The 27,888-nt window shown below is 51.0% G+C and overlaps 10 protein-coding genes across 10 annotated transcripts; 5 read left to right on the top strand and 5 right to left on the bottom strand.

Annotated features, from left to right (window-relative positions):
• Window positions 1-237: 237 nt before the first annotated feature.
• T310_1624 (uncharacterized protein) lies at window positions 238-1,066 on the top strand (the record flags this gene model as incomplete). Its single annotated transcript, XM_013475497.1, has 2 exons — window positions 238-506; window positions 577-1,066. 2 exons carry the CDS (start codon window positions 238-240, stop codon window positions 1,064-1,066), a joined length of 759 nt encoding a protein of 252 aa, XP_013330951.1.
• Window positions 1,067-1,692: 626 nt separating this feature from the next.
• T310_1623 (Efflux pump antibiotic resistance protein) lies at window positions 1,693-3,413 on the top strand (the record flags this gene model as incomplete). Its single annotated transcript, XM_013475496.1, has 2 exons — window positions 1,693-1,839; window positions 1,938-3,413. The coding sequence occupies 2 exons, from the start codon at window positions 1,693-1,695 to the stop codon at window positions 3,411-3,413; spliced, it is 1,623 nt and encodes a 540-aa protein (XP_013330950.1).
• Window positions 3,414-3,670: 257 nt separating this feature from the next.
• T310_1622 (uncharacterized protein) lies at window positions 3,671-6,038 on the bottom strand (the record flags this gene model as incomplete). The annotated part of the gene is made up of 3 exons (XM_013475495.1): window positions 3,671-4,942; window positions 4,989-5,449; window positions 5,513-6,038. The coding sequence occupies 3 exons, from the start codon at window positions 6,036-6,038 to the stop codon at window positions 3,671-3,673; spliced, it is 2,259 nt and encodes a 752-aa protein (XP_013330949.1).
• Window positions 6,039-8,367: 2,329 nt separating this feature from the next.
• On the top strand, window positions 8,368-9,534 carry T310_1621 (uncharacterized protein; the record flags this gene model as incomplete). The annotated part of the gene is made up of 1 exon (XM_013475494.1): window positions 8,368-9,534. One exon carries the CDS (start codon window positions 8,368-8,370, stop codon window positions 9,532-9,534), a length of 1,167 nt encoding a protein of 388 aa, XP_013330948.1.
• Window positions 9,535-10,202: 668 nt separating this feature from the next.
• On the bottom strand, window positions 10,203-12,675 carry T310_1620 (Sulfate transporter; the record flags this gene model as incomplete). Its single annotated transcript, XM_013475493.1, has 4 exons — window positions 10,203-10,901; window positions 10,958-11,486; window positions 11,549-12,172; window positions 12,257-12,675. The coding sequence occupies 4 exons, from the start codon at window positions 12,673-12,675 to the stop codon at window positions 10,203-10,205; spliced, it is 2,271 nt and encodes a 756-aa protein (XP_013330947.1).
• Window positions 12,676-13,334: 659 nt separating this feature from the next.
• On the top strand, window positions 13,335-14,453 carry T310_1619 (eukaryotic translation initiation factor 2 alpha subunit; the record flags this gene model as incomplete). Its single annotated transcript, XM_013475492.1, has 4 exons — window positions 13,335-13,412; window positions 13,476-13,638; window positions 13,712-13,919; window positions 13,976-14,453. 4 exons carry the CDS (start codon window positions 13,335-13,337, stop codon window positions 14,451-14,453), a joined length of 927 nt encoding a protein of 308 aa, XP_013330946.1.
• Window positions 14,454-15,173: 720 nt separating this feature from the next.
• On the top strand, window positions 15,174-17,541 carry T310_1618 (Potassium ion channel Yvc1; the record flags this gene model as incomplete). The annotated part of the gene is made up of 7 exons (XM_013475491.1): window positions 15,174-15,249; window positions 15,340-15,667; window positions 15,734-16,668; window positions 16,727-16,867; window positions 16,922-17,277; window positions 17,440-17,478; window positions 17,518-17,541. 7 exons carry the CDS (start codon window positions 15,174-15,176, stop codon window positions 17,539-17,541), a joined length of 1,899 nt encoding a protein of 632 aa, XP_013330945.1.
• Window positions 17,542-17,971: 430 nt separating this feature from the next.
• T310_1617 (Vacuolar segregation protein (Pep7)) lies at window positions 17,972-20,288 on the bottom strand (the record flags this gene model as incomplete). The annotated part of the gene is made up of 6 exons (XM_013475490.1): window positions 17,972-18,629; window positions 18,696-18,916; window positions 18,980-19,335; window positions 19,395-19,873; window positions 19,935-19,957; window positions 20,013-20,288. The coding sequence occupies 6 exons, from the start codon at window positions 20,286-20,288 to the stop codon at window positions 17,972-17,974; spliced, it is 2,013 nt and encodes a 670-aa protein (XP_013330944.1).
• A 422-nt stretch (window positions 20,289-20,710) lies between these two features.
• Window positions 20,711-22,111, bottom strand: T310_1616 (uncharacterized protein; the record flags this gene model as incomplete). Its single annotated transcript, XM_013475489.1, has 2 exons — window positions 20,711-21,695; window positions 21,759-22,111. 2 exons carry the CDS (start codon window positions 22,109-22,111, stop codon window positions 20,711-20,713), a joined length of 1,338 nt encoding a protein of 445 aa, XP_013330943.1.
• A 3,616-nt stretch (window positions 22,112-25,727) lies between these two features.
• Window positions 25,728-27,806, bottom strand: T310_1615 (Glycerol-3-phosphate 1-O-acyltransferase; the record flags this gene model as incomplete). The annotated part of the gene is made up of 1 exon (XM_013475488.1): window positions 25,728-27,806. The coding sequence occupies one exon, from the start codon at window positions 27,804-27,806 to the stop codon at window positions 25,728-25,730; it is 2,079 nt and encodes a 692-aa protein (XP_013330942.1).
• Window positions 27,807-27,888: the final 82 nt, after the last annotated feature.

Here is a 27,888-nt window from a genome sequence, read left to right as displayed (position 1 = left end):
ACAGGTCCACGCCGTAGCTCAGGCACAAGGTTGCTCCGTACATTAGCATAGTACAGGACGGAGTACAATACCAATTGAATTAGATAAGTTTCTATTTCATCAATTGAAGAGAATCCATACAAAACGGAGTTCAATTTCTTTCTATCTTTTTTTCCCCCTTCCCCTCCAGACCAACCACTACTCCAACTACCAGGCAAAAACAGCAACCTATCTATCTATCAAGATATATAAAAAAAAATGACCCCGCCCCGCATCCTCCCTCATTTCCCCACGCACCTGGACACAACGAAACGCAAAGGAACCCACCTCAACCATAACCATCACCAGAACAAAAAATCAAAATCAAAAGCAAAATCAAGAGCAGGAGCAAGAGTACTTCTTCGTCTCGACCGATCCGCGCTTCCTCTCCGCAAAGGCCGTCAATGCCGCCTTTGCGAGGGACTTTGTTTACTGGGCGCATCCGCTGCCGGAGGAGGTGATGCAGCAGATGTTGGATGGGTCGTTGTGTTTTGGGGTGTATAAATACAGGCATAAATATAGAAATAGACACTCTCTTGATACTACTACTACTAGTAGTCTACCGGGTCAGGGTCATGGTGATGATGATGAGGAAGAAAAGTTCGACGTGACAACCCTCCTTCACCCCGCAAACTCTAACGACATCGAACAAATCGAACAAATCGGCCTCGCCCGTCTCATCACCGACACAGTCACCTTCGCGTACCTTACAGACGTGTACATCCTGCCGGAGTACCAGGGGCGGGGCCTGGGGGCGTGGATGATGGACTGCGTGGCTGAGACGCTGTCCAGCGCCAACATGCCGCATCTGCGACGCACGATGCTGGTCACGACGAACCGCGCGTTGGATGGTGGGCGGCGCGAGGATTACTATGCGGCGAAGTTTGGGATGAGGGTTGTTGGGACTGAGAGGAGGGAGGATCTGGGTGGTAGTACTAGTAGTAGTAGTGGTGATGGTGGTGGAAGTGGGATGGTGTTGTCGGTTATGAGTGCGAGTAGGCGGAAGGTTGCTACTACCGGTGATGAGGATAAGGAAGGGGCATCTTGAGCTAATGGTTTTTTTAACCCTCGAAATGGGCGATTTTATTTCTTTGGGGGGGTTCTTCAAGAGGATGTATGTACATGGTGTACTGTACATATGTAGTCTGGTAGAAAATAGATAGTTGTCTACAAATCCAATTAGAGCGAAAATGCGGGGAATAATAATAACAACAATACAACCTATTAATATCTTCAGAGTAGCTGCAGCCTTGCCACGTGGTAAAAGATTGACAATGCCATTCCTGAACAAAGAGCGTTCATTCGTATTCTCCATGCTTTCGGGTTGTCGGGCTGCCCTGCCCCGAGGCATCCTTCTCGGGCCCTCCGTCGCGCTTCGGGCCCGAGCCTTGCTGTCTTCGCTCCGAAGGTTGAGAACGACGCTGCAGACCACCAACTGCAATTACTTTAGCTGTTTCTGTAGAGATTGGTATATATATATACACCTTGTCAGTCTTCCAAGATGGATTCGAGAGTACATGTATCTGATCTGTATCTGTCTGCTTCTGCATCTATTTCCCCATTGAGACAGTCACTCAGACGGTCTCTATACAACAGGTTTATCACTCGTTGATTGAGGATACGAGGAAAACTTGTTCTCTGCATACATAGACAAATAGACGCTCACATTACGAAATGGCTGAGGACAAAGAGCAACCTGTCAAAATATCAACTGAAAACCAGACCGATCAGCCCACGGCACATGACAGCGAGTACCCCGGCATATGGTCCCTGGTGGCCATTATGGTGGCACTGTACCTGGCCATTTTCCTCGTCGCTCTGGTAAGATACCATTCAAATCAAATCAAATCAAGTCAAGTCAAATCAAACGCGCATTAAAAGAAAAAAAAATCGAAAGGAAGCTAACGCTGGTAGAATAGGATCGGACCATCATCGCCACTGCGATTCCGCGCATCACCGACACTTTTCATGCTCTGGACGACATCGGCTGGTACGGCAGCAGCTACCTGCTGACAAGCTGCTCGTTCCAGCTGCTGTATGGCCGTTTCTATACTTTCTATTCCCCCAAGTGGGTGCTTCTGTCAGCCATCGCCTTGTTCGAAATCGGCTCGGCCGTATGCGGCGCGGCCCCGAATTCAACGTCCTTCATCATCGGGAGAGCGATTGCCGGGTTGGGTTCCTGTGGTATCTTTTCCGGTGCTATCGTGGTCACCGCGAGCAGTGTTCCGCTGCAGAAACGGCCCATGCTCACGGGATTCATGGGTGCTATCTTTGGCGTCGCCTCTGTCGTCGCTCCGTTGATGGGGGGAGCCTTCACCGATCGAGTGTCGTGGAGATGGTGCTTCTATATCAATCTCCCTATTGGCGCTGTGGCAGTCCTGATCATCGTACTCATCCTCAAAGCGTCCCCACCACCGAATCCAAGCGCGGCCTCGACCACCCGGGAACGTCTTGCTCAGCTGGATCCCCTGGGGACCTTGTGTTTCCTTCCTGGAATCGCCTGTCTCCTGCTCGCTTTGCAGTGGGGCGGCTCGAAATATGCCTGGGACAACGCACGCATCATCGTTCTCTTCGTTCTCTTTGGCGTACTCATGATTCTGTTCGTGGCGATCCAGATCTGGAAGCAGGACACCGCCACGGTGCCTCCTCGAATAATAAAACAGCGGTCTGTGGCATTCGGTTTCTGTTTCACCATATGCGTCGCAGGTTCAATGATGCTGTTCGTTTACTATCTCCCTATCTGGTTTCAGGCAATCAAAGGCGTGAGCGCTGTCAAATCCGGAATCATGAACATCCCCGTTGTCCTGTCTCTCGTCCTGGGTTCCATCATAGCCGGAGTATCCGTCAGTCGTATGGGTTATTATGTGCCTTTCATGTATGCGAGCACCGTCATCATGTCGATTGGCGCAGGGCTTCTCACCACCTTCACAACCACGACTGACCACCAGAAGTGGATTGGCTACCAAGTCGTATATGGCTTTGGATTGGGCCTTGGGATGCAGCAAGCCAGTGTGGCAGCTCAGACTGTCCTTGAGAAAAAGGATATCCCGACTGGTGCAGCGCTGATGATGCTGGCGCAGTCCCTTGGCGGTTCCATCTTCCTATCGATTGGTGAGACTGTTTTCACAAATGGCCTCATCGCGCATCTCCAAGAGGCGCTGCATGGTCAGAACGGGGATGATTTTGCCCACCTGGTTGCAAACACAGGAGCAACCGATCTTCGCAATGCCATCGATCCCAAATTCCTACCGCTCGTGTTGAAGGCCTATAACGCCGCTGTGACGAAGACATTCACCGTGGCTCTGTGTTTGTGCTGTATCTCACTTCTGGGAGTTCTTGGGGTCGAATGGAAGAATGTCAAGGGAGAGAAGCAAGAAAAGGGTGCAGCTGTTTGATCAAACCTAATCTCTCTCCATTTGTCTTTGTTTAGAATATCCCCCCTCACGCTTGTTGGCCTCGTGATCTCGGTTAATACATAATAGCGTATACTGTATGTACTATACAACATAGCTGTAAATTCATTAAAAATAAATATAACTGGCATCCCAAACTTCCCAATCTATCCTCCCGGAAAAGTAGAATAAAACAAATCCAGAATATGTTTGTCTGCTTCGTCAAAACAGTCACAAATAGATGTGACTGCCCGCATAGTTTACATATTCGACGTGAGTGAGAAGGCTTCTCCCTCGCCACATTGATCCTGGAACTGCCGCAGCAGATCGTCCCACTGGCCCCAGTCCATGGGACTATTGTCGGATGAAAACATTTCAGCCATGGCGGTGATGTCTGCACCGAAGTCGTCTGAACTGGCCCTCCGTCTGGATACGTTTACCGGTTCGTAAGCAGAATTGGTGAGATTCCCACTTGCGGCAACGCCCTCAGATGTAGTTACATCAGGCTGCTCTGAGTGCGAAGCAACCTGGGAATAGGACTTGTTTCTTTGAATCTGCTTTGAGAAAACTGTGATGATCTGCGGACAGGGAAGAGGTGGCAGCTGATGACGTTCGCATTCTGCCACATGCGCAGCCCAGGCCTTCACGGCCAAACTAGCTATCGCCAGATGCAACGGGCTCCTTGCTTTTGGCCCGAGCTGTTGATAAGTCCGGGTGCAGGCCACATCAATTAAATGCCACGCCTTTGCCGTCTCTTCCCCGACAGTGCGATACCGCAACTCGGAGAGCATGTAGATCAGAACATCCCAGGGGAAATGATAGTCCACATGCCAGAGATATCGCTGTGTTGTCTTAGTCGTTTGCAAGACGTTACCGTACTCCGCCACATTCATGCAGATGGTGAACAGTCGGTCCTTTTCGGACTGCGTCATATGTTCACCTCGTTCTTGGTAACAACGAGGGTGATGTGCCGCCAATCTCAGCATCCCGACAGCTGACCTGGCGACCAGTAGGGTTACGAGATGCAGCGGTATGGACGGGTCACAATGCTTGACAATCTTCTCCTCAAGAGCGTTTTCAAGTTCGTCAATTGCTCTGTCTTTTTCCTGCAGAGGTACAGAGGTATCGCTTATGCTCCTCCAGTGCCCGTCAAAGGTGACAACCCCGGAGCTTGCCTGACGGCGTAGCCATTTGCCAACTTCATAGCGCATCTGACAGAATATCATTTCCGTGGGACCGGAATGTTCAATTGGTTTCTCTTTCATTTCAGGATAAAGGTCGCTATCGTTGACATTGAGAGGAGTATCCGTATCTGCGACCGGGAGCAGAGACGAAATAGAACCGGACATATGGCCGATAGTTGCATCGACGACAGTAACCTGCCACCATAAACGCCGGCGCAATTCCGTTTCAAAGACGGACAAGCCAAGATGAGAACCATCTCTGTGAAGTCCAATACGTTGAGCTACTCGTACGGCTATGCCGCTCAGAGACCAGAGGGAATGCGGATTATAGACAAGCCGAACAGACAACTGCAAGAGAGTTAGGAAGAGCTTTATCACTTGTGGGATCGCCTACAAGAAATATGACGAAAGCCTGGAGGACCACCATATCGGATGTTTTGAGGATTCCTGCGTTTATCAAAGCCTGTTGGGCACCCTGCCGGCACCTAGCCAGAAACCTAGTCTTTGTTTCGCCAAATGTTTTAGCAACCTCTTCATCACTCATAGCTGTCAAAGCAGCGCTATAGATCGCAAACATCAGAGCCTCTAGCTCCCTTGGTACGGAGCTTAGATCGCTGGCTGCGTCAAGGATCCGTTGTTGCAGAGTAGGTGAATGAATTATTTTAGTTAGCGGATTCACACTCTCAAGAAAAACCTGCCACAGTTTAAATATGTGTATAGGGCTGGGATGAAGGTCTGTCAGACTTCTAGACGCAGAGCCGAAGACAAGGAAGTTTTCATCAGGGTCGATTCCATCAACCTGGTCGTGAAGTGACTGATCAGATACGTCGTCTGAGCTCTCAGGAAGTATATCCTCTGCATTTTGAAGCTACATCCCTCGGTCAGTCAGTCCTTGAAGATCCTGACATTGGAATTCACCTCGTTGCTGACGCTCTTCCACAGATTGCTGATGAAGCTGGCGTAAGCAGTGGCCAAATTTATGCTGAAAGACATGGGAAACAAACTTATCGAGGTATATAGATCTCCCTTCTTTTGCAATCAATCTTCCCGGTCCGATCTTTTTGGTATTGGATTCGAATTGATTTGGCACAGCCGGCGTAGATTCAGCGGAGTTCACCAGATTGACATAAGTGTTATGGCGGCTAGAGCCAGCACTATTCTCACTGCTGCCATCGAGAACATTTGGATCAATTCCATTTCTCCCTAGGATTTCCTCGTAGCGCTTGAGACGTGCAAGCAGAATCGCCTCTGGCTTCCTTTTGCGTCGGCGAGGCGGAAGCGGCTCCCGAAATACGCATTCGACTTGGGCTTTGACACAGCCAGAGCAGGGCTCATTCCTGTCACATCTGACCTTTCTCTTTTGACATAGGACACAAGCATGAGTCTTTGGCCGCTGTGAACTTGAGTTGGCTGGAGAGTATGCCAAGCTCGGAGGATCTGCCATTATCTACGCGAGTAAGCGGCAGATATCACCTAAGAGTAACTGGTTGTTAATGCGACTGTTTCAAAATGTCTTAGCGAGCAAGATGCGGTACCCAATAAATGATCACATCGTTTCATCATTCTCTGGTACGTTGATAGATACGTGTGTTGGCGCAGGTATCGGTCTTGGGGGCTGTGAAGTGAAACATGTAACCCCATGTCGGAGGCTGAGTCAACCCCCACGTCAGTTCCCGCTCCACAGCCGCAGACCTTTGATCATCTCCAACACATAAAGCATGAGCATGACCTCCAGAACGGCATTCCATCGGTCATCCTTAAACATATCAGATGTGCGGCTGGCAGCTGATCTCCAAATGTCGTTGTGCAATCCATGATGATTTCGCTCTTTCCATTGAAGAAAGGGAATGGCAACAAGTTACGACCGGCGAGAGAGAGGGGCAAGAAGCTGGGTCATAAAGCGAATGAATCAAGGTACAGCGATTATCGGTTCATCTTGGGTTCAGAAGTTGTCCTCGATATCGACTGCTAATTTTCTTTCTGCAAATCACAGGTCTGAGAGTGAAACTGTACACCACACTTCATCGTCCTGGGACCTCCTACCCGTCGAACTCCAAGTCAAGATATTTGCGCAATGCAGCGTTTGGGATCTCCTACCTCTTAGGCTCGTTTGTCGCGCGTTCTATGAAGTCCTTACTGTCCATGAGCATTCGATAGCTCGGCAATATCTGCAGCGCAGGCGCCACGGGACGCTTCCCTCTACCATCAGTAACGAACGAACCTACACAAGGAATCCCGAAGACGATGTGGTCCTCCTTTCGGACCTGTTCCCACCGGGGAAAAGCGCTAAGGGCGGCCATTTATATACTTTCAGATATCTGCACAGCCTGAGACGGCGGCAACAGCTTTGCGGGCGACTCTGTTACTACCTGGCAGATCGCGTGATGGATAGATTCATGCATACTGAGCATATGCTTGTAAAGTCGATGTTTCCATCGAAGACGGAGCGCAATCTTCTTTTTAACCGAGGCGTTGCCAGCCTCCAATTTAATCTCATTCCATTGATGTAAGTTACAGAGACGCTAGTTGTCAAGAAAGCTGTCCAACTAACGCAGACTCGAGGTATTGCACGTTGTTCTTTCTAGAAACATATGCCTTTGCTCGTAAAGAGCATCTGAATAGCCTCCTACAAGACTACGAGGCCGGGAGACTTCCGGTCCCCATTCCTCTAAATATACGGTCAGCCATGTATAGAGAGCTGCAAGCTCGAATACTCCGATCTCCCCCGTTCACAGACACGTCGACTCTTATCGCCACACATCATTGTATGCATTTACTTGTCTCTTACATTCGACATACCATGCCCCCAGACGAGTGGGCGCCGTCAGATAGTCGTTGGATTAGCGCGTTATTGACTGCATCCGGGTTTGGGAGGATTGTGGAGTTCTTTTCGGCCGAGATAGGCGACGGGGGTAACCAGCGGGCCCAACGGAGGGATTTCATGCACAATTTCCATAATGACTTGATGATTAATGAACGAGACGAGATGAACCCATTGATTTACGAACGTCCCCCAGACGGTATACTACATCATCAGTCCATCCGAGAAGTCTGGTTCGACGTTGCCAGCCAGGAACTGCGGGCCAGGAATGCCATCCCTCATGATGCAGAGAATTTCTCGGTCTGGAACGGGATCCCGGTGCTCGTGGGCTGTGAGGATTGTCGCGCTGCTGTTGGCTGGCGAGCCTGACCTGCAGGTTGGTATGTATATACGAAATAATCCCTCGCGCATTGCAGCAATGACCTAGTAGATAGATGGCTTGATAGACGGGTGTAATGAATATAATGAGTTGGACCAGTGTTCTCTTCAAACTATATATATATACTCTTGGACGAAGCCCCTATTCCTAAGCCATATATTATTACAAGTTTGTTTGCAGTGTTTGTAGTGTCTTGCCACCCATCTTCAGTCAGTTGAGGGTCAGGTCAGGTACCAGTGTGACACTGTGCACTTCTGTCCACACACCAAAAACAGAAAATGGCAAGTCGGACAAGGCCTGAAATCTGTGATTTTTGATGCGAGGTTTCTGAGTCACATGACTTTCCTATTTGGGCTAGCGTTTGCATATACCGCCTTCCGTATAAGGTATGGCAACTACACCGCCATCAGTGATTCTGCCAGAAGAACTACCTCCTTAACCTGCTACTATTTTCCCTTAGCGCAAACAAAGGTCCAAGTCCACGCCGTGGAGTAGGAGAAACATGCGATCTTGGAATGCCATTGTTGCCGTCTCAAACATCATCACTGAAGATAGAATCGATACTCGATCATGATGCATCAAACCCCTCAGCACCTGCTAAGTACATCGTGGACGGTGCATCGACTCTCGCCCTTGCACCATAGAAAGGAGTACCACTCTATTCTCGGCAATGAGGATGCGCTGAAGACCTACGCGAAGCGTCTGCAGGACTTGCTCACAGGCGATGTCCTCCGCGGAGTCCAGGTCGGATTGAGTGGGACTACTACTCTCTCCGATGACGCGCTGGTGAAGGCAGGCGCTTTGACGGACTGCCGCTGGGAGACAATACCGACTTGGTCGTACTGGGATGAAGAGCGACTTCATTCGGACGATCCTTCTGAGCAACGGAAGCCCATACCGTTGAAAGAAACCATGGGGATCTTGGTCACTCTCGAATATGAGAATGTCACCTACAAGGCTGCGCTGCTGGCAGGTCCGGATGGCTATTCGGCTAAGAATCATGGTGATGACGATCGAAAGGATTCCACCTATCTACCTCTGCTCCTAACACGGTTGCCCAATCCTCTAAGACAAACTTTTGTCTCTTTTCTCTCGGTTACCTTTGATTCGTACTGTTCTGTCCTGCGCTTGCCGTCCAGCTTTCTTTGCGCCACACTCGAATCCTACATCGCGTCATTGGCTGCGGCCGATGAGGACAGCCAAAGGTCGGGGACGACTTCACGCGTCATCCTCGAGGCAGTCATGAAGGAGACGCAATTGACACTTGCATTTGCCCCGTCCATCTCGCCTGCACTGAAGACATTGGATGTGCATCTCCCCCGCCAGACTCTAGCCACTTTCGCCATTGACGGATCGAAGATCACGTCCAGCGGAACAACTGTGGACGACAAGGTCTCCGCACCGTTCCTAACATCGCTCTCTCACTATTTCAACAAGCATCTTGCCATGAGGCTCGATCTTAATCAATTATGGGGCCAGCACAAGACCAAACCGGCCGACGAACATATTTATCTGAGCAAGATCGCCTGTGGCGCCTTTGTTCTCGGCGCCGAGGGAAGAGTCAAATTTGTTGCGAACCCCGAACATGTGGCGTCTATGGATAGTTCCGCAGGAGAAGACGGCGCAAATGACCACGAGGAACGGACGAGTCGACTGATCTTGCGAGCGAATGAGAACATCCTCCGCGCTCTGGTGCGCAGGGCAGTCGGTGAGGACCTGCAAGTTCTTCACCAGACTTGAAGGAAAGAAGCAGTCGAAACTTTTCTCATCTCGAGGGGATTTCAATGACGAGAAGACCTTAGGTTGTTCCAATGCCGATCCAGTATTCATTTCCGACACAGGAGACTGCGTTTCTCTGGAGCTGTGCACGCAGCGTACGGGTCCGGGCAGTACGCCAATTTTTCTTCGTATATGCTTCGAGCAGTCCGTGTTTGGGCACAGGCTCGCGTGAGACTCGAGCGTCAACCAAAGAAAGGAAAGCCAAAAAGGGCAGACCTTGAGCTAACCCGAAGTCTAGCTGGCACACAACAGAAAGACATGGTCGCAATACATGATGCAAAGAATCTCTACGCTTTACTCCTTAACGACCGCGGAGGAGCAGCGGGGAAAAGATTGGACTTGTGGAGGACATGTATTCAAAAAATCCATTTCTATCTCCAATTTCATGTCATCACCCCATGAATAAGCAATGAGTAATACGCTGTTTGTATATAGCTATAGCTCATGATGATAATAATGAATGAATGCATCATCCGGCATTGCCGCATTGTAATATTAGCCAAGAAAGAATGGTGAAAAGCAATTCCAAAAAAGTGCCCCAATGCAACAGGGAAAAAAAAGAGCGTGGCAGTATATAAATAACGTTCGTTCATCGTGCATCATCATCCTAGTGAGTTTCCAAAAAAAAATTAAGCCTCAATATCCTCCAGCTCGGTCAACCTCAGAGCTTCGTCCACACTGGGTACGAAATGCCTCATGCCCCCACAGCATTCGACAATACCACTGCGTTCAAACTTCTGGAACACGTCGCTGTCAAGAGACGGGAGACGGCAGAAGAACACCCTCACGCCGCGATTGACATACGCCTGGACAATCTCAAGCAGAACCTGAGTCCCAGATGCATCGATGCTGGTGACGCCATGGACATCGAAGATGACATTCTTATCCCTCTCCTCTGGCCGGACTCTCGGAAGCGCAGGGTGGGCCCGAGGGGTTCCGTAGAATTCAAGGCGGCGAAGACGGTTCTTCAAATCACCTGTGTTGGCGAATGTAAGCGGTTCGGGAATCTTGACAATCAGACAACCCTCGATGAATTCGACTTTTTCCGGATGGAGCTCCGCGTTTTCAAACTGGTTCGAGGTGCCAGAAACCTTCCCCAGAATTTGGATCCGTGGCTGCGTGGCATGCCGGATGACCCGAAGGACTGAAAGACCACACCCGAGCGCGATGCCCAGAGTAAGAGAATAAAATATCGTTGCCAGAAAGATAAGGGTCATCAGGGTTAGCTCTGACCACCCGCGCACTCGAATAAAGAATCGCACGTCGTGAGGACACTCTTCAATCAAAGAATAGGCGACCACTGATATCATCGCACAGAGGACTGCTTTCTGAGGCAGTTGTCAAAATATAGAACAGTCAAGATATTCTGGAGATGAAAACTCACTGGAAGATAATATAAGTATGGCAAGAGGAACACAACCACAATAAATGTAATTATACTTAGGAAGATGCTGCTCATCTGAGTGCGGCCACCAGTGGAGGAGTTCACCTTGCTTCTTGCATACCCCCCAAAGGCAGGAAGCGCCATGAAGCAACCTCCAGCCACATTGGCCACACCCAAGGCTACCATCTCACGATTCGCGGAAACTGGGGCTGCCTTTATGCCGTCACGAGCCCCGTCACCCAGACCCTTGGCAGCAACCGACGACTCAAAGAATCCAAGAATCGCGATAACGAACGAGGTTCCCATTGCATTACGAACGTGCTTCATGTGGCTAAGGACGAATGGCCATCGGAACGCCAATAGTCCATTGCCATCGCCCTTCCCCGGCTTAACAGACCCCAATATTTCTAGACCTTGCTTGTCCCAACCCATTTTCCACGTCAGGATAGCTGACAAGACGACCACGAGAAGCCGATCCGGGAAATATGCAACTTGAGGATATCGTTTCTGAAGTGTCTTCTTCAGAGTTCTAGGGTAATTGTACTATCAGCGTGGGCTGTGTTTGAGATAATAGAAAGATAAAGAACCAACCTGAACAACATGATGATGGCGAAACTGCCAAACGCTACAGCGGTCGTCAGACCATGAGCGTCCTTCCCATTTTTAACCAGGAATACGAGCTTCTCGGCAGTGCTGCTGTGACTGACATCTTTTGCTTTCTCTGCCAGCCCCATCTCCGGGATCAATTGATCCACACAGATTACAACTCCGATGGCCGTGATGAAGCCTCGCAAGAAAGGCCGGCTAAGGACGTTGTCCAGAAATCCCAGTCGAGTTAATCCGGCGATCAGTATCATTGCGCCTGACAGGCCTGTCACAATCCCCACCACCCGTGCATGTGCCACATCATCATCCTCTTCCGCATGGCCTCGCTCTACACTTGATTTGACAACGGACCCGACGAGGAGAGATCCTGCAGCCTCCGGACCAACGATGAGCTGTTGACTGCTGCCCAGGATCGCGTAGATAAGCGGGTTAATGATAAAAGAATAAAGTCCGTTGATGGGAGGTGCATGAGCAAGGTTCGCGGACAGTGACAGAGCCGTGGGAATGTATATCGATGCGACGGTCACAGCAGCAATCAGATCGCCCCGGACAAAAGACCATCGGTATTGGGTTATCCAATTGACAAATGGGACATAATAAGATAGGTACCTAGGCATTCAACCAGTCAGTGAAAACCAAGGTTGTAAGAAGAGAAGAAGGCACATCTGTCATAGCCAGAGAGTATCGACGTACATAGTCCGGTGATGCTTCACACCGTGCTCCAGAGCCAGCCTCTTAGTTACAGAGACGCCATCTGTTGTCGGCGTGTGAACCCCAGAAGCGATCCCCCGTGGGGTCCTAAAGCCCCAGGGAAACCCCGTCCCGTGAGAAGAATCAGAGTCATGCTGTTCGGCTCGTGGGGAGAATGTTCCATGATTGCACTCCCTCAAGCCGCAGACGGAGTCCCTTCGGTCATAGTCTTCCAGCAGTCGACTCCTGTCATCAGGCTCCTGAGCATGACCGAAGTAAGACGATCTTCCCGCCTGTCCAGTATTGTTGGAAACTGGCGTCCACGACAACGGAGAAGTGGGACGCAGGATGTCGGCAATACGATCTCGCAACGACCGGCGCTCATCCGGACGAGGCGAGTTTCCCGGGTTCGAACTCGACATGTCGATGAGAGCTCTCACCAACAACGGTCTGCCAATGACTCAGATATCCTGACTGCCGGTGATCATTGCTGGCAAAGGACACTATGGGCACGATATTCAGTAGGGTGGTGAGGTCGTAAGGCTGTTGGGCTCTGGCAGGTTGTTTCTGCCACACCCCGCTGCAGGTCCGCCGCCGTTATCTCGACTAGCGGCATGGAAGGTGCGCATGCCGACAGCATGCGGTCTCGCGGCGTGCAATTCCTTGTATCTGGCCCATTGGATGCTGCCACTGCCGCATTTGACCGCAACAGAAACAGGAGACACAAAAATACGGGATTAAGTTCGGCGACAGGTTGCTCGAGCCTCCTGGATACCTGCGAGCTACACGGTCACGTGACGCTGCAGCTGCCCGACGTGCCTTTGCCGTGTTTGGCCAAGACACGGGATTTTGGTTGCCACACAGCGTTTTGAGTGTGCTTTTTGTTCCGCTGCAATCCAGTTCCAAAAAGCATCGCCGTCCACAGAGACTGTCCGCAGCGCAGCCGCGCAGTATCTCGTGTCTCTCTCTCTCGGAGGACTTCTTGGGGTTTCATTTTCTCTCCCCTGGTCTGGAATCGTTTTCTGTGACTCGAATTTTTCGACCGCCACATCCCCCGCCTTGAAGGCGCGACCCCGCCAAGATGTCGTTAACAAACTGCCGTTTCTACGAGGAGAAGTATCCCGAGGTGGATAGCTATGTGATGGTCAATGTCAAGCAGGTACGCCGACTTTGAGGTCCTCGCAAAATTGAAACACAAGCTCACCATGATTCGTTTCCACAGATTGCAGAAATGGGTGCATATGTGAAGCTCCTCGAGTATGACAACATCGATGGCATGATCCTCCTGTCCGAACTCTCCCGGAGACGTATCCGGAGTATACAAAAACTCATCCGTATTGGGCGGAATGAGGTCGTCGTTGTCCTGCGTGTCGACAAGGAGAAAGGTGCGTCCAGTCATGAGGTGGCCTTGGTCGTTCTGGCGGGAGCCTGATGGCTAACGTGAATGTCTCCCGCTAGGTTATATTGATCTTTCGAAACGACGAGTATCTCCCGAAGATGTCGTCAAGTGCGAGGAGCGGTATAACAAGAGCAAAGCGGTCCACTCGATCATGCGCCACGTTGCGGAGAAGACCAAGACCCCCCTCGAGGAACTGTACAAGAACATTGGCTGGCCTCTGAACCGCAAATACGGCCACTCCTACGATGCATTCAAGCTCTCTATCACGTAAGGAATTGGCCCTACGCTGTATGAGGGGAGAACATTCACTGACTTATTACCAGGAACCCTGACGTGTGGAATGATGTTACCTTCCCGAGTCAGATGGTCAAGGATGAGTTGTTACAGTACATCGGTAAGAGACTGACTCCTCATCCGACCAAGGTGCGCGCGGACATCGAGGTCACTTGCTTCGGTTATGACGGAATCGACGCCGTGAAGGATGCACTTCGTGCCGCCGAAGCCAAGAATACCAACGACACCCAGATCAAAGTCAAACTGGTCTCTCCTCCATTGTACGTCTTGACCAGTCAAACTCTGGACAAAAACTTTGGCATCAAACTTCTTGAAGAGGCGATCCAGAACATCGAGGCCAAGATCAAGGAATACGGCGGTGGTTGTGTTGTGAAGATGGCTCCCAAGGCAGTTACAGAACATGATGACGCCGAGCTGCAGGCTCTGATGGAGAAGCGAGAGCGCGAGAACATGGAAGTTAGCGGAGATGAAAGTCAGTCAGAGAGTGATGAGGGTATTCCCGAGTAAAAAAAAAAACGAAGCTTATGCCAGGATCTCGACGCATCTTCGACCTTACATGCGACGATCATTAGTCGCCCTGGTGCGCTTAAATTCACGGGTGGGCGGGCTCTGACGTGAACGAGTGTTAAGAATTTCTTTTTTTTGTCTCAAAAACACTATTCAAGTGGCTTCAAGCATAGCATGGGGATTCCTTGTTTATGACAGGCAAGCGGTTCCATTGGTTTCGTGTATCGGAGGGACTGCATGACTTATGTCTGCTTTTTCGATGCTGAGATTCACCGCGGTTGAGGTATGCTCTGACGAGCTTCTCCGGTAGTGAGAGATGTCTCTTAGCTCTCATTGTTTGGACCTTGTGGCTACCCATGATAGAAGTTTGAAATTCGAATGTATCTATATTTGATAAAAGTGCATGAAATAGCGGTACCTGGATTTCCGCTGGAGCCAAACAGGGGTCATGGCAGCGTAGCCTACGATATTAGTGGCGCCTTTACTATTGCAATTACTGGAAAGTCTGTGCAGTAAACGGGAAGGTCGATGCCAATTGGGGCCATTCATCAGCGTAGATGGCGATGAGGCTTAGGCTGATCGGATGCAACCGTGGGTCCCCCCGCGCGGATATTCAAGACGCCCTGCGCTGCAATCCTGGAATCAACCGCTTCCACTTCCCAGTGTCTCGCACAGGGCAGTCGATATTTTTCGCCAATTAATCCGTTTCTTGACTCCAGGATGGGTGGATGGACGTCCATTTTCGGTAATCGACAGGGGGGAGCGGTTCGCCGCCTGTACGAGGAGAGTCGACGATGTACGTCATAGCACAGTGCTTTTGCTTATCTATCAGTGGACCGCAACTGAAATAATGTAATGAGGCTGATTTTTTTTTCCCCCATCACAGTGCTTCCTTCGTATAGCAGCGATGAGATCGCTTCCGCGCTGCCATCAAAGGAGGTCACAAAGGTCGCTCTCCGTCTGAAATACCTGATTGAGCAGGTCATCCCCTTCGAGCTGGAGCGGTCGGCCATTACCAAGCCCAACAGCGACATCATCACGGCGGAGGTCATACAGACGGCGAAACGGGCCGGCGGGGACGAGTATCGCGCCTGCGTTATATACTGCTTGCTCGTATGCCACCGGTGGTTCAAGCAGCAGGGTGAGGAGGAACTGTGGCGGGCCGGCCTCCTCGAATGCCGTGCTCTCGCATGTGAGGTCATTGCGGGTCATATGTACGAGCGAAATTCTGCTTTCCATTGTAATGAGGCGTCCAGACATAGCTAACGGCGATAATCCAGAATTGAGACTGAAGAAGACCAGGATTATCTCCTCAGGGAGGCCCTCCTGAAACGATATTCCATATTCCGGAAAGGCGAGGAGACCCATCCGATTAATGTGGTCGAGCGGGCGGTCGATATACACGCACTGAGGATCATAGGGTCTTCCGGCTATCAGAAATGCATCAAGTACCTCTGGCGAGGCTGGTACAGCCAGGATGCGCGCGATCCATCGCGATTCGTCGAGTACAAGGAAAAAGACAATACCTCCTACTGGGCGCATTTCCGCCCAGAAAGGATGCGGACTCCGGTGTATCAGAACGCCGTGCTGATATTCTTTTCGCTGCTGTACCTGGCCCTCTATACGGCCGTCATCAACACCGTGAATCCGTCTGGAGACCTGGACATTGCCGAAGCGATCCTGTACACGATGACAATGTCCTACCTCTGTGACGAGATAACCAAGTTCTGGAAGATTGGAAGACACTACCTGGGATTCTGGAACGTGTTCAATCTAACGCTGTACACGCTCCTGGCGGTCTCGTTCATCCTCCGCATGGTCGCGTTGGCGCATTCCTCCGACGTGAACGACGAGCAGCGGCGGCACTTCAACCGACTGAGCTACAACTTCCTCGCGTTCGCGGCGCCCATGTTCTGGATGCGCCTGCTGCTCTTCCTCGACACGTTCCGCTTCTTCGGCGCAATGCTGGTGGTGCTCGAGGTTATGATGAAGGAGAGCATCATCTTCTTCGCGCTGCTGTTCTTCGTCCTCATCGGCTTCCTCCAGGCGTTTGTCGGGATGAACGAGACGAATTTCGGGGTTCCGATCACGGGGTCGATCGTCCAGGGCATGGCGAACAGCATCATGCAGAGCCCGAATTTCGAGCTGTTCCAGGACTTTGCGCCGCCGTTTGGTATCGTCTTGTACTATCTGTTCAATTTCGTTGTCATGGTTTGTGAGTTGTCTAATCATTCTCCACCAGCGAGTTCTTCAACCTGACGGAATATATACAGTACTCCTGAACATCCTGATTGCGCTGTACAACAGTTCCTATTCCGACATCTCCGGCAACGCAGACGACGAGTTCATGGCGCTCTTTTCGCGTAAGACATTACAGTTTGTCCGCGCGCCAGACGAGAACGTTTTCATACCGCGTAAGCATCCCTCTTTTCTTTCTTACATATGCCTCATTAACACTGTTTTTTCAGCCTTCAACCTAATCGAAATCCTCTTCATAAGCGCCCCCTTCGAATGGTGGCTATCCAAAGAGTCCTACGAGCGCCTAAACCACTACGTCATGGGCATCATCTACTCGCCCCTACTGCTAATCACGGCATGGATCGAGACGCGCGAGGCGCGCCGCATCCGCCGCAACCGCCGCCGCGGCGAGGAGGACGACACCATCCAGCAGGAGTGGGAGGAGCTGGCGGCCGAGGTGGATTTTGACGTCGCGGGCACAGACTGGGAGCAGGCGGTCCAGGAGTCCAAGCCTAATGTCGAGGTGTCGGCTTGCGTCTTGGAGATTCGCCAATTGAAGGAGCAGGTTAGGACGCTGATGGAGACGGTGAGGTTGTTGGCGGAGGAAAAAGGGCTGCAAAGCGAAAGGGGACTAGCAACTGGAGCCGGGGCAGTGACGAATGGAGAATTGAGTTGATAATGGTGATTGATGATCATGTTGGATGGCAGTTGAGAAATAATATCTCTAGCTAACTAGGTATCTGGCTAGGTTAAGGGAATTTACTCTTCTCGTGCGGTGCGCCGTGTAGTCAGTCATATGATACAGATCCACTTATTTATTATCTAGGTATTGCTTTCCACGAGGCAGTAGCTCAGCTAGGGAGTTGGACAGACTGCCAATCCAATCACTCGATCACTCGACCACTCGATCGCTCGACCATTCGCCCACTCGACCGTAATCAAGGGCACATGTAGGAAATGTAGTGTAGTAAATACAGAAATAAACGGTACAGTAAAAGACCGTCAATGATGTGGACATATCCATGAGTTAACTGAAAGACCAAAACAGCAGGAAAGAGAACAAACAAAAGAGATGAAAAAAACGCCTGTTCTATGCTCCCATATAACGAATGAACAAAAATAAACCAGATAGATCCCTTCTGTAGAAACCGGACTCCAAGCCGACCAACATCAACAAAACAAAAAAAGACCTGCTCCATGAAAAGTTATAGATACGAGATGCTATGAAATAAGGAACATATATGGTGTTGTAATAAGTTATTCTGGCCAGAGTATATAAATTAACCATGGCCAGATGCCGCCTGATGATTGCTGGCGCCCGTATAAACGCCTTCAAAGTCTAACTGGTTCAACATGCCGTTGATCCGGTCGATCTCCCGGCTCAGGTCCTCGATATTCAGGGCCAGGCTGCTGACCTCGTCGAATTTCCGACGGCGATTGGCGTCCGCGATCATCTCCGAGACGAAGAACTTTTGCTCCTCCAGCACCATTAGGCGTTCCCGGAGGGCCTTTTCTTCCGCCTCGAGCGCAGAGACGGCGCTGCTGTTGTCGCTGACCACGCTGGCACTACTGCCGTTCGCTGCGCTGCTGCCGTATTTAATCGACGCAAGTGCAAAGCCTTGAGGACGACCGCCTGAGGAGGGACTAGTAGTACCGCTGACGCTCGGACTCTCACTGCTATTGAGTGGCGGGCGTCCGTCTGGAGTGGCGTGTTTCAGCACTTTCGGTAAACTTTTGAGAGGGAGCATGTGTAGATGGAGGAAGTTGCTGGCTTGCTGGTATATCGCTTTTTGCAGCCTTTGCTGGGTAGGCGACTCTGTAGGGAGGTCGCGGATGCGTCGAGCAGCGGTATCGTATTGGGCAAACGAGTCAATGAGCCTTTTTCGGACTTTGGCTGCCTCGTTCAGTTGAGAGGGTGAAGGGGGTTTATTAGGATCTCTGTAACGATGCATTAACAGGTAAGAACCACCATAGACCGTAGGCTAGAAAAGAGGGGCAACATACTGCAAAGCAGCAAGCAGCTTTTGAAACTTGGGAAGTAGCAGTCTTATGCCTCGCTCAAATTGTACTAAATTCTCATACGCTCGTACGTCTGGCGGCTTCTTCATTCGATCCTCCTCAAAATCACGTCGACTGAATAGCGTGGTCTTACATTCCTTACAGAGCCTGACATCGATATTGATTTTGGTCGGAACGGATTTCTCCGAAGAGTTTTCTGTTTCTTTCTCCAGGTTATTATCGAGTTTATCTCACTTTGCAGGGTCACCTACTGGAAAGCACGCTCAAACCAACTTCGCTGGAGCAGCCTGTTTCTGGATCACCACAGACGACTCGCCCGCAAGTCCTGCAGTGATGTCTTCGAAACGTATAGCCTGTGAATTCCTGCTGGCAGAATGGGCAGCGAGACACGCTTGCATCATCCTGCCAACTGACGATTGACTGCTCCACAGCCCGGCGTTGGTCGTTCTGCCATCCAAGTGGCCATCGCCTGTTTCCACCAGATTGGATCTGATCGGGGGCAAATTTGCTAGTGCTTGCGTTAATCGAGTCAACCGTTTTTCAAGACGTGAAACTTCCAGGAAAGCCTTGTCGACCGTCTGCTTCCGTAGGGAGGCGAAAGTGTCGGTTAGATCCCTCACCGTACCTGGACTCTTAAATCAGCCCCCGTTCAACCACATCTGACAAGCTCCTGAAAGATATTACCGTTGTGATCATTATATCCCTCTCTTGACTTGTAGCAAGTCTCGCAGACCCGACACCACAACCCTCTGACTGGCTCATGCTGTGCTGACCGGGAAAGCTTCATCTGGTACATAGTGTGTTCTTCGCAGAATAGTTTGCCGCACTTTCTGCAGTTGACGCACCCGTTGGTAGCAGTGAGTCGTTTCCCACAGGTTGGCTCGAAACAGACGTCGTATGGACCGCGTGGTTGCCAGTGTTCGCGCGTTACAACCTCATCAGGGTCCAGGGGCCTCTGTTCTGCCAGGCCTGACTGCCGGGACGCAGCGGCGGACGGCGGTTGGTAGTTCTCATTCGATTCAAACACGTCCAGACCCTTGAGTTTCTGATTCAAGACTGCCAACGGCTGGAAGCGCTTCGCTTTATCCATCTGCGCTTTGAACCAATCTTTGACCTCATCCTGCCTGACATCCTCCAGGTTTTGATGTGCATCGTCGAGATGTCTATGCAAATGGTATTAACGTGGGAGAAAGCGAAAGGTGGATGAAAAACTGTAGAGGGTACCTATTCAGCTGCAGCAATGTGACCTTATTTCAGTTAGCAAGAATCAATCCTATCGAGAGTCGTGAATAGAGTCCTTACCATTTCCTCACTGCAAATCGGACAGGCAAGATGCGGCGCGGAAGCTGCCGGCGCGGCCGATATGGAGGTTTCTCCATTCTCGAGAGAAATCCGGGAGGTGAGATCCTGAGCTTCCGGCGAGAACTGCGACGCGGAGGCTTGCGAACTCAAGGATACACTGCTCGCAGACGGCGAGAGGGCGCGGGCCCTGGGTTGCGGAGATGGGGCCGGAACGGCTGGAGAGAGATTCTTCCCACTGCCCAGGACGCGGCCTCCACCCAGCGTCCTCGGGGCCATGTTTTAGTCGATCATGAGCTGAGATCCGCGGGGCACTGGAGGCGGAAATGACGGAGAGAGGAGGGAAAGCACATCCCTCGAGGTCGTGTTGCGACGAGATTAGATTGATGCTGGGAGGATCGACTCGAGGCTGCCTCCACGCCAGTTCGCCGCCTTTTAGGCGCCCGACGCCTCGGGCACGTGCGCCGCATGCGTCAAGCATCGCCTCTCCAGCGATAAGGGATGTTTTAGTCTCCTCATCTCTTCCTCCATCACAGATCAGTCTGCCTACGATTTTACGACCAGAAACCCAAGTTGAAACGCCAAGACAATATGTATTTATTTATTGTTCTACGTACACAGTCCGCAGAAAGGTATGTATATATGTATGGACATCACATCGTCAACATCTCATCAGACATCTCACGAATAGACAGGCACATTTAAGTGTACCAGGACGGCTTGGGGATCTCGTCCAGAAGGTAGTAGCGGCCCAGCTCCGTCTCCTTGTACGCGACCGGGTCGTGCAGGGTGTGCGTCCGGATATCCTTCCAGAAGCGGTCGAATCCATACCTCTCGGAGGTCGAGCGAGAGCCGGTGACCTCGAAGATGCTCGAGGTGACTTCCAGGCAAGTGTGGGTGACGACGATCTTCAGGGCAGTCACCAATTCAGCCAGATCTCCTCTCTGGCGCTCGGTGATATCCCGGGAGACGCCGTGAGCGGCGAAGAGAGCAGCAAGCTCGTCACCGGCCTTGTCAGCAAGGGCCTCCGCGGCCTTGAGGGACGCGAAGGATTTGCCATAGCGGGCAAGGATGTAGTGCTCCTCGAGGGGAGAGCTCTTGGGGTCATGCGAGAACGGCCAGGCACGGGTCTGCGTCTTGGTGTACTCGGAGCCAGTCCGCAGGGCACCGTAGGCAATACCGATGTAGAAGTTGGCGAAGACGAGCTGGATGATGGGCACCATGATGGTCGAGAACGGGCCCGCCACAAGCTCCTTGATGGCCGTCTTGGTCTCGGTGTTCCAACCCAGGGCATCCTCCCACGGGAAGTTGACCTGCATCAGCTTCGCGGCTCCCGACTCGGTGAGACGCAGACCCATGTTGTTCCAGTTGTTGAGGAAAACAATGCCGGGCTGGTTGGTAGGCACGAGCGCGAAGATGTGGTCTTCGGCGCCGTCGTACACACCCTCCAAAACGACGAGGTCGGACACAGCAGCGCCGGTGGTGAAGTTCTTGAAGCCATTCAGGACCAGCTTGCCACCGGCCTCGGCAATGACGGAGTCGTTGTCGCGGGGGTTGACGGCACCACCGACGTAGTAGTTGTTCTCGTTGATCAGCTTCTCGTAGCGCTCGCGCTGCTCCTCAGTGCCGACAATGGCCGCAATCCGGGACCACATCAGGTGGTATCCCAGAAGCATACCAATCGATCTACAGATTTATGTTAGACTCCCCTGACGGTTCAACGGATAAGAACGCCGGATTTCTACGCACCCATCGCCAATAGCGACCTGACGGACGCACTTCAGGGCAGTGTCCCAGTTCTGACCACCACCGCCGTACTTGGGGTCACCCAGAATCTTGGTCAATCCGGAGCTCTTCAGAAGAGCGACCTCAGCGCGGGGGGTCTTCTGCTCCTTGTTGCGAGCGGCAGCGTCTACGGCAAGAATGTCGCTCACTTTCTTCGCGCGCTCGAGCCATGCCTCGGGCGTCTTGGGCAGCCCCTCGGCGGCGAAGGCATCGTGGTGCTCCTGGTACACCTTGGGGTCAGTGGCCGGAGGGGCCGGGTTCGGGACGGCCTTGCTCTGCAGAACAGCGATCTTCTCGGGGACCGGAACCTGCGCCATCTTGGATCGATCTGTGACAGAGGGATGGATATTCCTAGCGGTTGCTACACAGCCCTAGCCGGGCGTTTGCGACCTCTTCAGTATTTATGCCTGTGCATCGACGCCACGTGAGAAAAAAAAAGACATCAAATGGTGCCATCCGGTGCCCCTCCGCTGTCCCATCATGATGCCGAAGTCGAATCCGAGGGTTTGGATTGCGATATTTGGTTAAAAAATCCAGAGACGCGTCTGATTGGTGTTCCGAAAATGAGGTTATTTTGTCGGACTTGTTTGGAGACTCGAGATGCCGCCCGCGACGGACGCTTTGGGCAGGCTGGTGGAGAACGGTGCGTGCTAAGAACCAGCCATGACGTGTTCCGGAGCCTATAAAATATTAATATTACGACGATCAGTCTGCAATAGGATCGATTCCGTACGCAGTGGAGCAGTCCATCCTGCTTTTCTCTTTCAGGGTAAGACTAACCCTGTCGACAGGAGTATAAAGAGGCCCTCAAGTAATCTCCCACATTTCCTGAGGGTTCAAGGATCTCGAGAGCATCAGACAAACGAATTTTGGGGAATTGCATGATACCTGTTGTTGGCAATTTCTCTAGAAGCATCCATTGAGTTAGCTGGGGGACAGAAACGCACCAATCAAATCCGGCCCACGGGACTGGGATTGCATGATTTAGCGCGAAATTGGACTAGTCGCCTGCTCCACAGCGACATGCATGCAATCCCTCTGATACGTCCGCCAAACGGGGGATCCACTCTATTACTTCAGCATACGCTTTACCGTAACAGGTAAAAGGTTCCTGAGGGATCCTTGATTCCTGCCCTGGCTCCGCAGCAAGAGCTTGGTATGACCCCGTTGCCGCGAAGGGAAAGACTGATGTCATGACCTGAGGGACCCTGATTGAAAAAAGGATCTTGGCGCCTGTCATTGGACAGAACGTGTAATGAACACTGACAGCTGCCCGCCATATACCTACATCCCCCCGCTGACCGTTTTGACTCTGGTAGCCGCTGTGGCATTGGCTGTCTTTTTAAGGCTTTTACAGGGGAGTCCTATAGGCAGTTTTGTGCTAGGCATCATAAGGCTGAGGACCTTAAGGGTGATACGATCATACGATTCTCACAGGGTTCTCTTTAACCATAAAAGCAACAGGTGGAGAATCAAAATCTAAAAACCGAGAATGACAGGGGTTTTCCGGCGCCAAGATCGTGGTGGATAATAATTAATTGCATCAGTTCTGTCATGAATGCTGACAGCATCGAGGACTGATTGCTATTCAAGTATTCAGAGTAGATGAATGTGCTCGCCTTCAGGGCCATTATTGCACTCTTTACAGATGCAAGTAGTGCTGTTTGATGTGACTAAGAGACAGATATACATCCAACTCGACTGCACAACTTGATATGTTGAAAACAGTATTCTGTACGGGGTATGCTAGTTGCCAGTGAAGTTGCAACGATAATCCTGTTTACTTGTTACTTACCGGGCAACCGCCCTAAGCAAAGGAAGGAGATGGAATCTGATCGACCATTCGTCATTTATATTCTGGGTTAACAATACATTCAGTCTGTTCCTTGATAATTTTGATCTAAAAACATCGTTCTTATTTGCTCCGTAAGTTCAACTTTCTCGTCAAATTGACCGTCCTCATCGTTGCTCCAACACTGTCGCTCCTTAACTTGATATATCCTGCCCAAGTTCACAATTAATCGTCTTTTCGTATAAGAAAGAAAAAAAAGAAAATACTACTATCAGAGGCTAACCCGGCTAGTCGCGGATACAGCCCCTCTTACCCCTCCCCCACTTTGATTCCGGTTTAGGCCCCCTGTCAACTCGTTTAGCCGTAAATTTGATTTCTCCACCTGGGTGCCTGGTAAGAGAAAAAAAAAAGAATGGCTGTAAAATTTTATTCCTCCTAACCTAAATAATCTCTTACATCTACGGAGTATACATAATGTCCGTACTCTATCAAGCCTTCCTTAAACCCTTAGAAGACCTACTAAAGTACCTAAACTGGTAGATTGTAGCCTTCACGGGGAGCTTCGCCAGGGTCTAAGACAAAAGTTCAGTACTCTTTTCTTAAAAGAAAAAAGACAACCAACCCCCAGAGGGCCCACTCTGCACCCGGCGACCCGAGTCCTAAAGACGGTGGGGGAGGGGTAGTCAGGAGATCCTGGATTCATTTTACTCGGTAAAAAGATGGTGCGATGTCCGGGCGGAACCATGTGGCAGAATGTAATCACGTGTGCGGAGGCACGAGGGCGGTGTGTATGGCGGTCTGGTATGACCAGCAGTATACTACAGCGAGGCAAATCAGTCATCGTCACGTGATCTGCATGGAAATCCCAAGTGCATCGCCACAACTAGGTACCCCGCCATCCCTCCGCACTTGGGTACGGTCATGTTATCTGTAGATTTGAGGAGATAACTTTTTTTGACAGAAGAAGATTAAATGTAGCTTTTACGTGGTATTATTCATACGAATCATACCTCATATCTGTCAACCGGTACAGTGCTAAGCCTAATCAGGAACTCAAAGGAACAAATAATTCTGATCCTCTCTCTACTCCGTAAATACAAAAAAGAGCGACTATACTCTGTATACTCCGTATATAGGCTTATAGTCAGGGGCTTCCTAGCCAAGATATTATTGGTAATTTCTGGGGTAGATTTTGGTTGAGAACCCAATAGCCGGGAGCGCTGTAATGGCGGTGAGCAGAAAGAGTTTCCGGCCAATCAGATCTCAGGAGTGGTTGACAACATCAATGACTCGCGATGCCAAATCATTGGTTCGGAGATATTTATCTATCTACATACATACATATCTGCAGCTGCTGGCCACAAAAACAGCACTGTTGGTTTGGAGTGGCTTGGAACGAACAATTTTGGAAGCAATAATTAATTAATTAATTGGTTAATACCAGGTTCGTTATTTGGTATCTGGGTAACTGGCAACTTTACAGCCAAAAATTAAAAAAAAAATCACGCTGGTTAAGAAGTTCCCATGGCTTAAATCAGCGAGGAGAGTAATATCACCGAGATTTTTTTTTTAAAAAAAAATTTCCGGAGAGAAAACGTTGGGTTGGCTTTAGCTGAAGTAGAGGTCTGTGTATGTATATACATTAGGTAGTCTGTTATTGTCAACTTTATATATAATTATTATCAGCTCCATACAGAAGAAAGATGCTACTACCCTGGACGCTGAACTTCTTTTTTTTAATTAGGATAACAATGATGAATTGCGTTGATTAATAATGACCTTTCTGTGTTGTCATTCATTCTTCATGGTCATAATAATGGATAAGAATATACATTACGTACTGTACCTAGGTACTGTACAGTTCTTACATCAATGGAATTCGTCGTCGCGAAGCATTGTACTGTACTGTACAGTACAGAAAGAATAATAATAATAATTACTGCCTGCGTCTGTCCCAGCTCGTCTCACTTAGCACCGTGGCCCAGCCAGAACGAATAAGCAACAGAAGCCATATATAAATAGCTGATCCTGCGGCGACTCAACGATCAACAGCTCTATTTCTATTCCCGTCAAGGTTGATCCCTTTACGCCAGTTTTCTGCTCTGCACCTCTGATCTCCGATCAAGGCCAGCTGACTTTAGTCATTCTTCAGCATCGGCTTTCTTCATCTGTCCCCGCCCCCTCTCGCTCAGCGAGTCCTGGATCAGTGTATTCACATCCCCCAAGAAGTCGTCTCTAGACCCTATCGTGAGCGGCTTCAGCCAAGTGCCGTAAGGATCTTCACGGGCATTGCTCCGACTCCGACTTCTTCTCGGGCTCTCCGCCGCGCTGGGTGGCATGCTCTTGAGTTGAGACTTGTATATCTCGTTCCCGTCGTCGTCCTCCTCGCTGTATCCGTCGTCAATGAGCTTCTCTGACTCAAAGTCCGGGAAGAGCTCCGGGCCAAATGTGTTGATCACGTCGACGACCTGAGCCGCTACCGCCCGACGCTGAGCTCGCAGCTTGACCAACGCGGCCGAGGAGCTCGGATTCAAGGCCACCAGCAGAGGGCGCAGTGACTTTAGCACGTCGACGCCAATCTCGCCAATGCGAAGACCGGCGAAACTGATCGAAATCATAAGCCCAAAGAAGAAGATCGCGAAAGCCCAGAGAGGGACCACGTCTGGCACATAGGATCGTGCGGTCAGCCACCAAGGCACCACGGAACAATAGTAGCCGTCGTGGCGACAGTAATACAGCCAGAGAGTCCCGATCACGGTGTACCAGGTGTATAGCGTCGGCGCCAGCCCCATCGCCACAAGGATCTTCCAGGTTCCAACCACATCGCGGCCCTCCAACTTAAGCTCAGAGGCTGCAAGAGCTTGCCGCTGCTTCTTATGGGAGATAACCCGTGCGGTCACAAAGACTGGCCAGAAGAGAGCAAGCGAAGGCAAGGTCCCCACACTCAATGTGATCAGTTCTCCGATACGATAAAGCAAAGTCAGAAAGACCAGCCACCACGGTCTGCGTTTGACATTGCCCCATTCGACTTGATGGTCTCTGATTCCCAGGGCCTCCAGCTGACAGTTGTAGGCGGACACAGCCTTGGTCAGCTCAATAACCTGGGGCTCGTGCTTGAACAGAGTGTAGCCCCTGAGGAGGCGTCGGTTTAACTCAATGACCACAGGCAGTGGAAGCTTCATCCGCAGAGGTCTATATAGTCTTCGAGTCGCTTGGATGAGCATGAGCGTCTCGCGATCGGGGGCCTGCTGAGTGACGGAAGCAAGTGCCTCCTGGATCGTCTGAAGTAATGATCCCACGGCATTGGGCTTGGAGTTTCCTCCCGCTTTGAATGCCTCGATCTGGTCTGGATGGACCTGGACCGGGGGCCCGAATTCGACGACAGCACGGGAACGAAACTTGTGCGGATGAAAGTAGTTCAGCCCACAGGGGATGATGGACAGCCCACAGTCTGGAGAACGTGCCAGCGTACCCAGAGCGATGATGGCAGCGCCCGCTTTCAGAGGCAGCAAACTCGGACGATCATGACTCCCGCCTTCTGGAAAGATGCCGATGCAGCCACCCGCCTCGAGCCCACGATAGACAGCATCGAACATCTGGCTTTGGTCGATGTGAGGGGCTACTTTGAAGGCCGTTCCGGTGCGCAGGCCTTCGTAAAGCGGGTGATCCGGCTTGAACTTCTTGAACGGCTTTCTGAGGCGCAGTTCCTCTGGTCCCAGGATTTCGGCAATCGCTTGCTGCTCGGGGCTTTCCTTCTCGACCTTGGGCAGAACGATCGTGCCTCCCACCATGAACATGGGGTTTGTAAAGCCAGTGCCCCTTCCGCGAACGAGAGTGGGATCATCCTCAGGTTCAGGCAAGTAGATCGTCCCTTCCCCGGGCTTGACATGGTCCATCGCCCGGACGACAGGCAGGGCGCCCATGCAAGCGGCCATGGTACCGATGTAAGGCTCCTCCATCGATTTTTCGGCTATCAGAAAGGAGACACGGCGGTTGGCATGGCGTTTGAGAATGCGTATAAGAACAATTGAGTCTACGAACTGGTTCGCATGGGGAGCAGCAACGATAATCACCGGTCCTTGCTTCGGAATCCGCCAGGTCCCAGCAGCATAGATCTCGCGGAAGAAGATATCGAGGCACAATGAGTAGATCCACACTCCCAGATCGTAGATCCAAGGCACCAGCAACTGTTGGCTCGAGCGTGGCTGCTGCTTGGCCATGGCTCATCTGCTCGCCCGCTTCAAGGAAAACGCAGGGGTGTTTCAATTGCCCAGAGACAATCCTTTGATCAAGAGACTAGAG

The sequence above is a fragment of the Rasamsonia emersonii genome (genome assembly GCF_000968595.1).
Source record: "Rasamsonia emersonii CBS 393.64 chromosome Unknown ctg1118621759995, whole genome shotgun sequence".
NCBI lineage: Eukaryota > Fungi > Ascomycota > Eurotiomycetes > Eurotiales > Trichocomaceae > Rasamsonia > Rasamsonia emersonii.
Note: the sequence above shows the minus strand (reverse complement) of the source record. Positions and strands in the feature narration are given on the sequence as shown.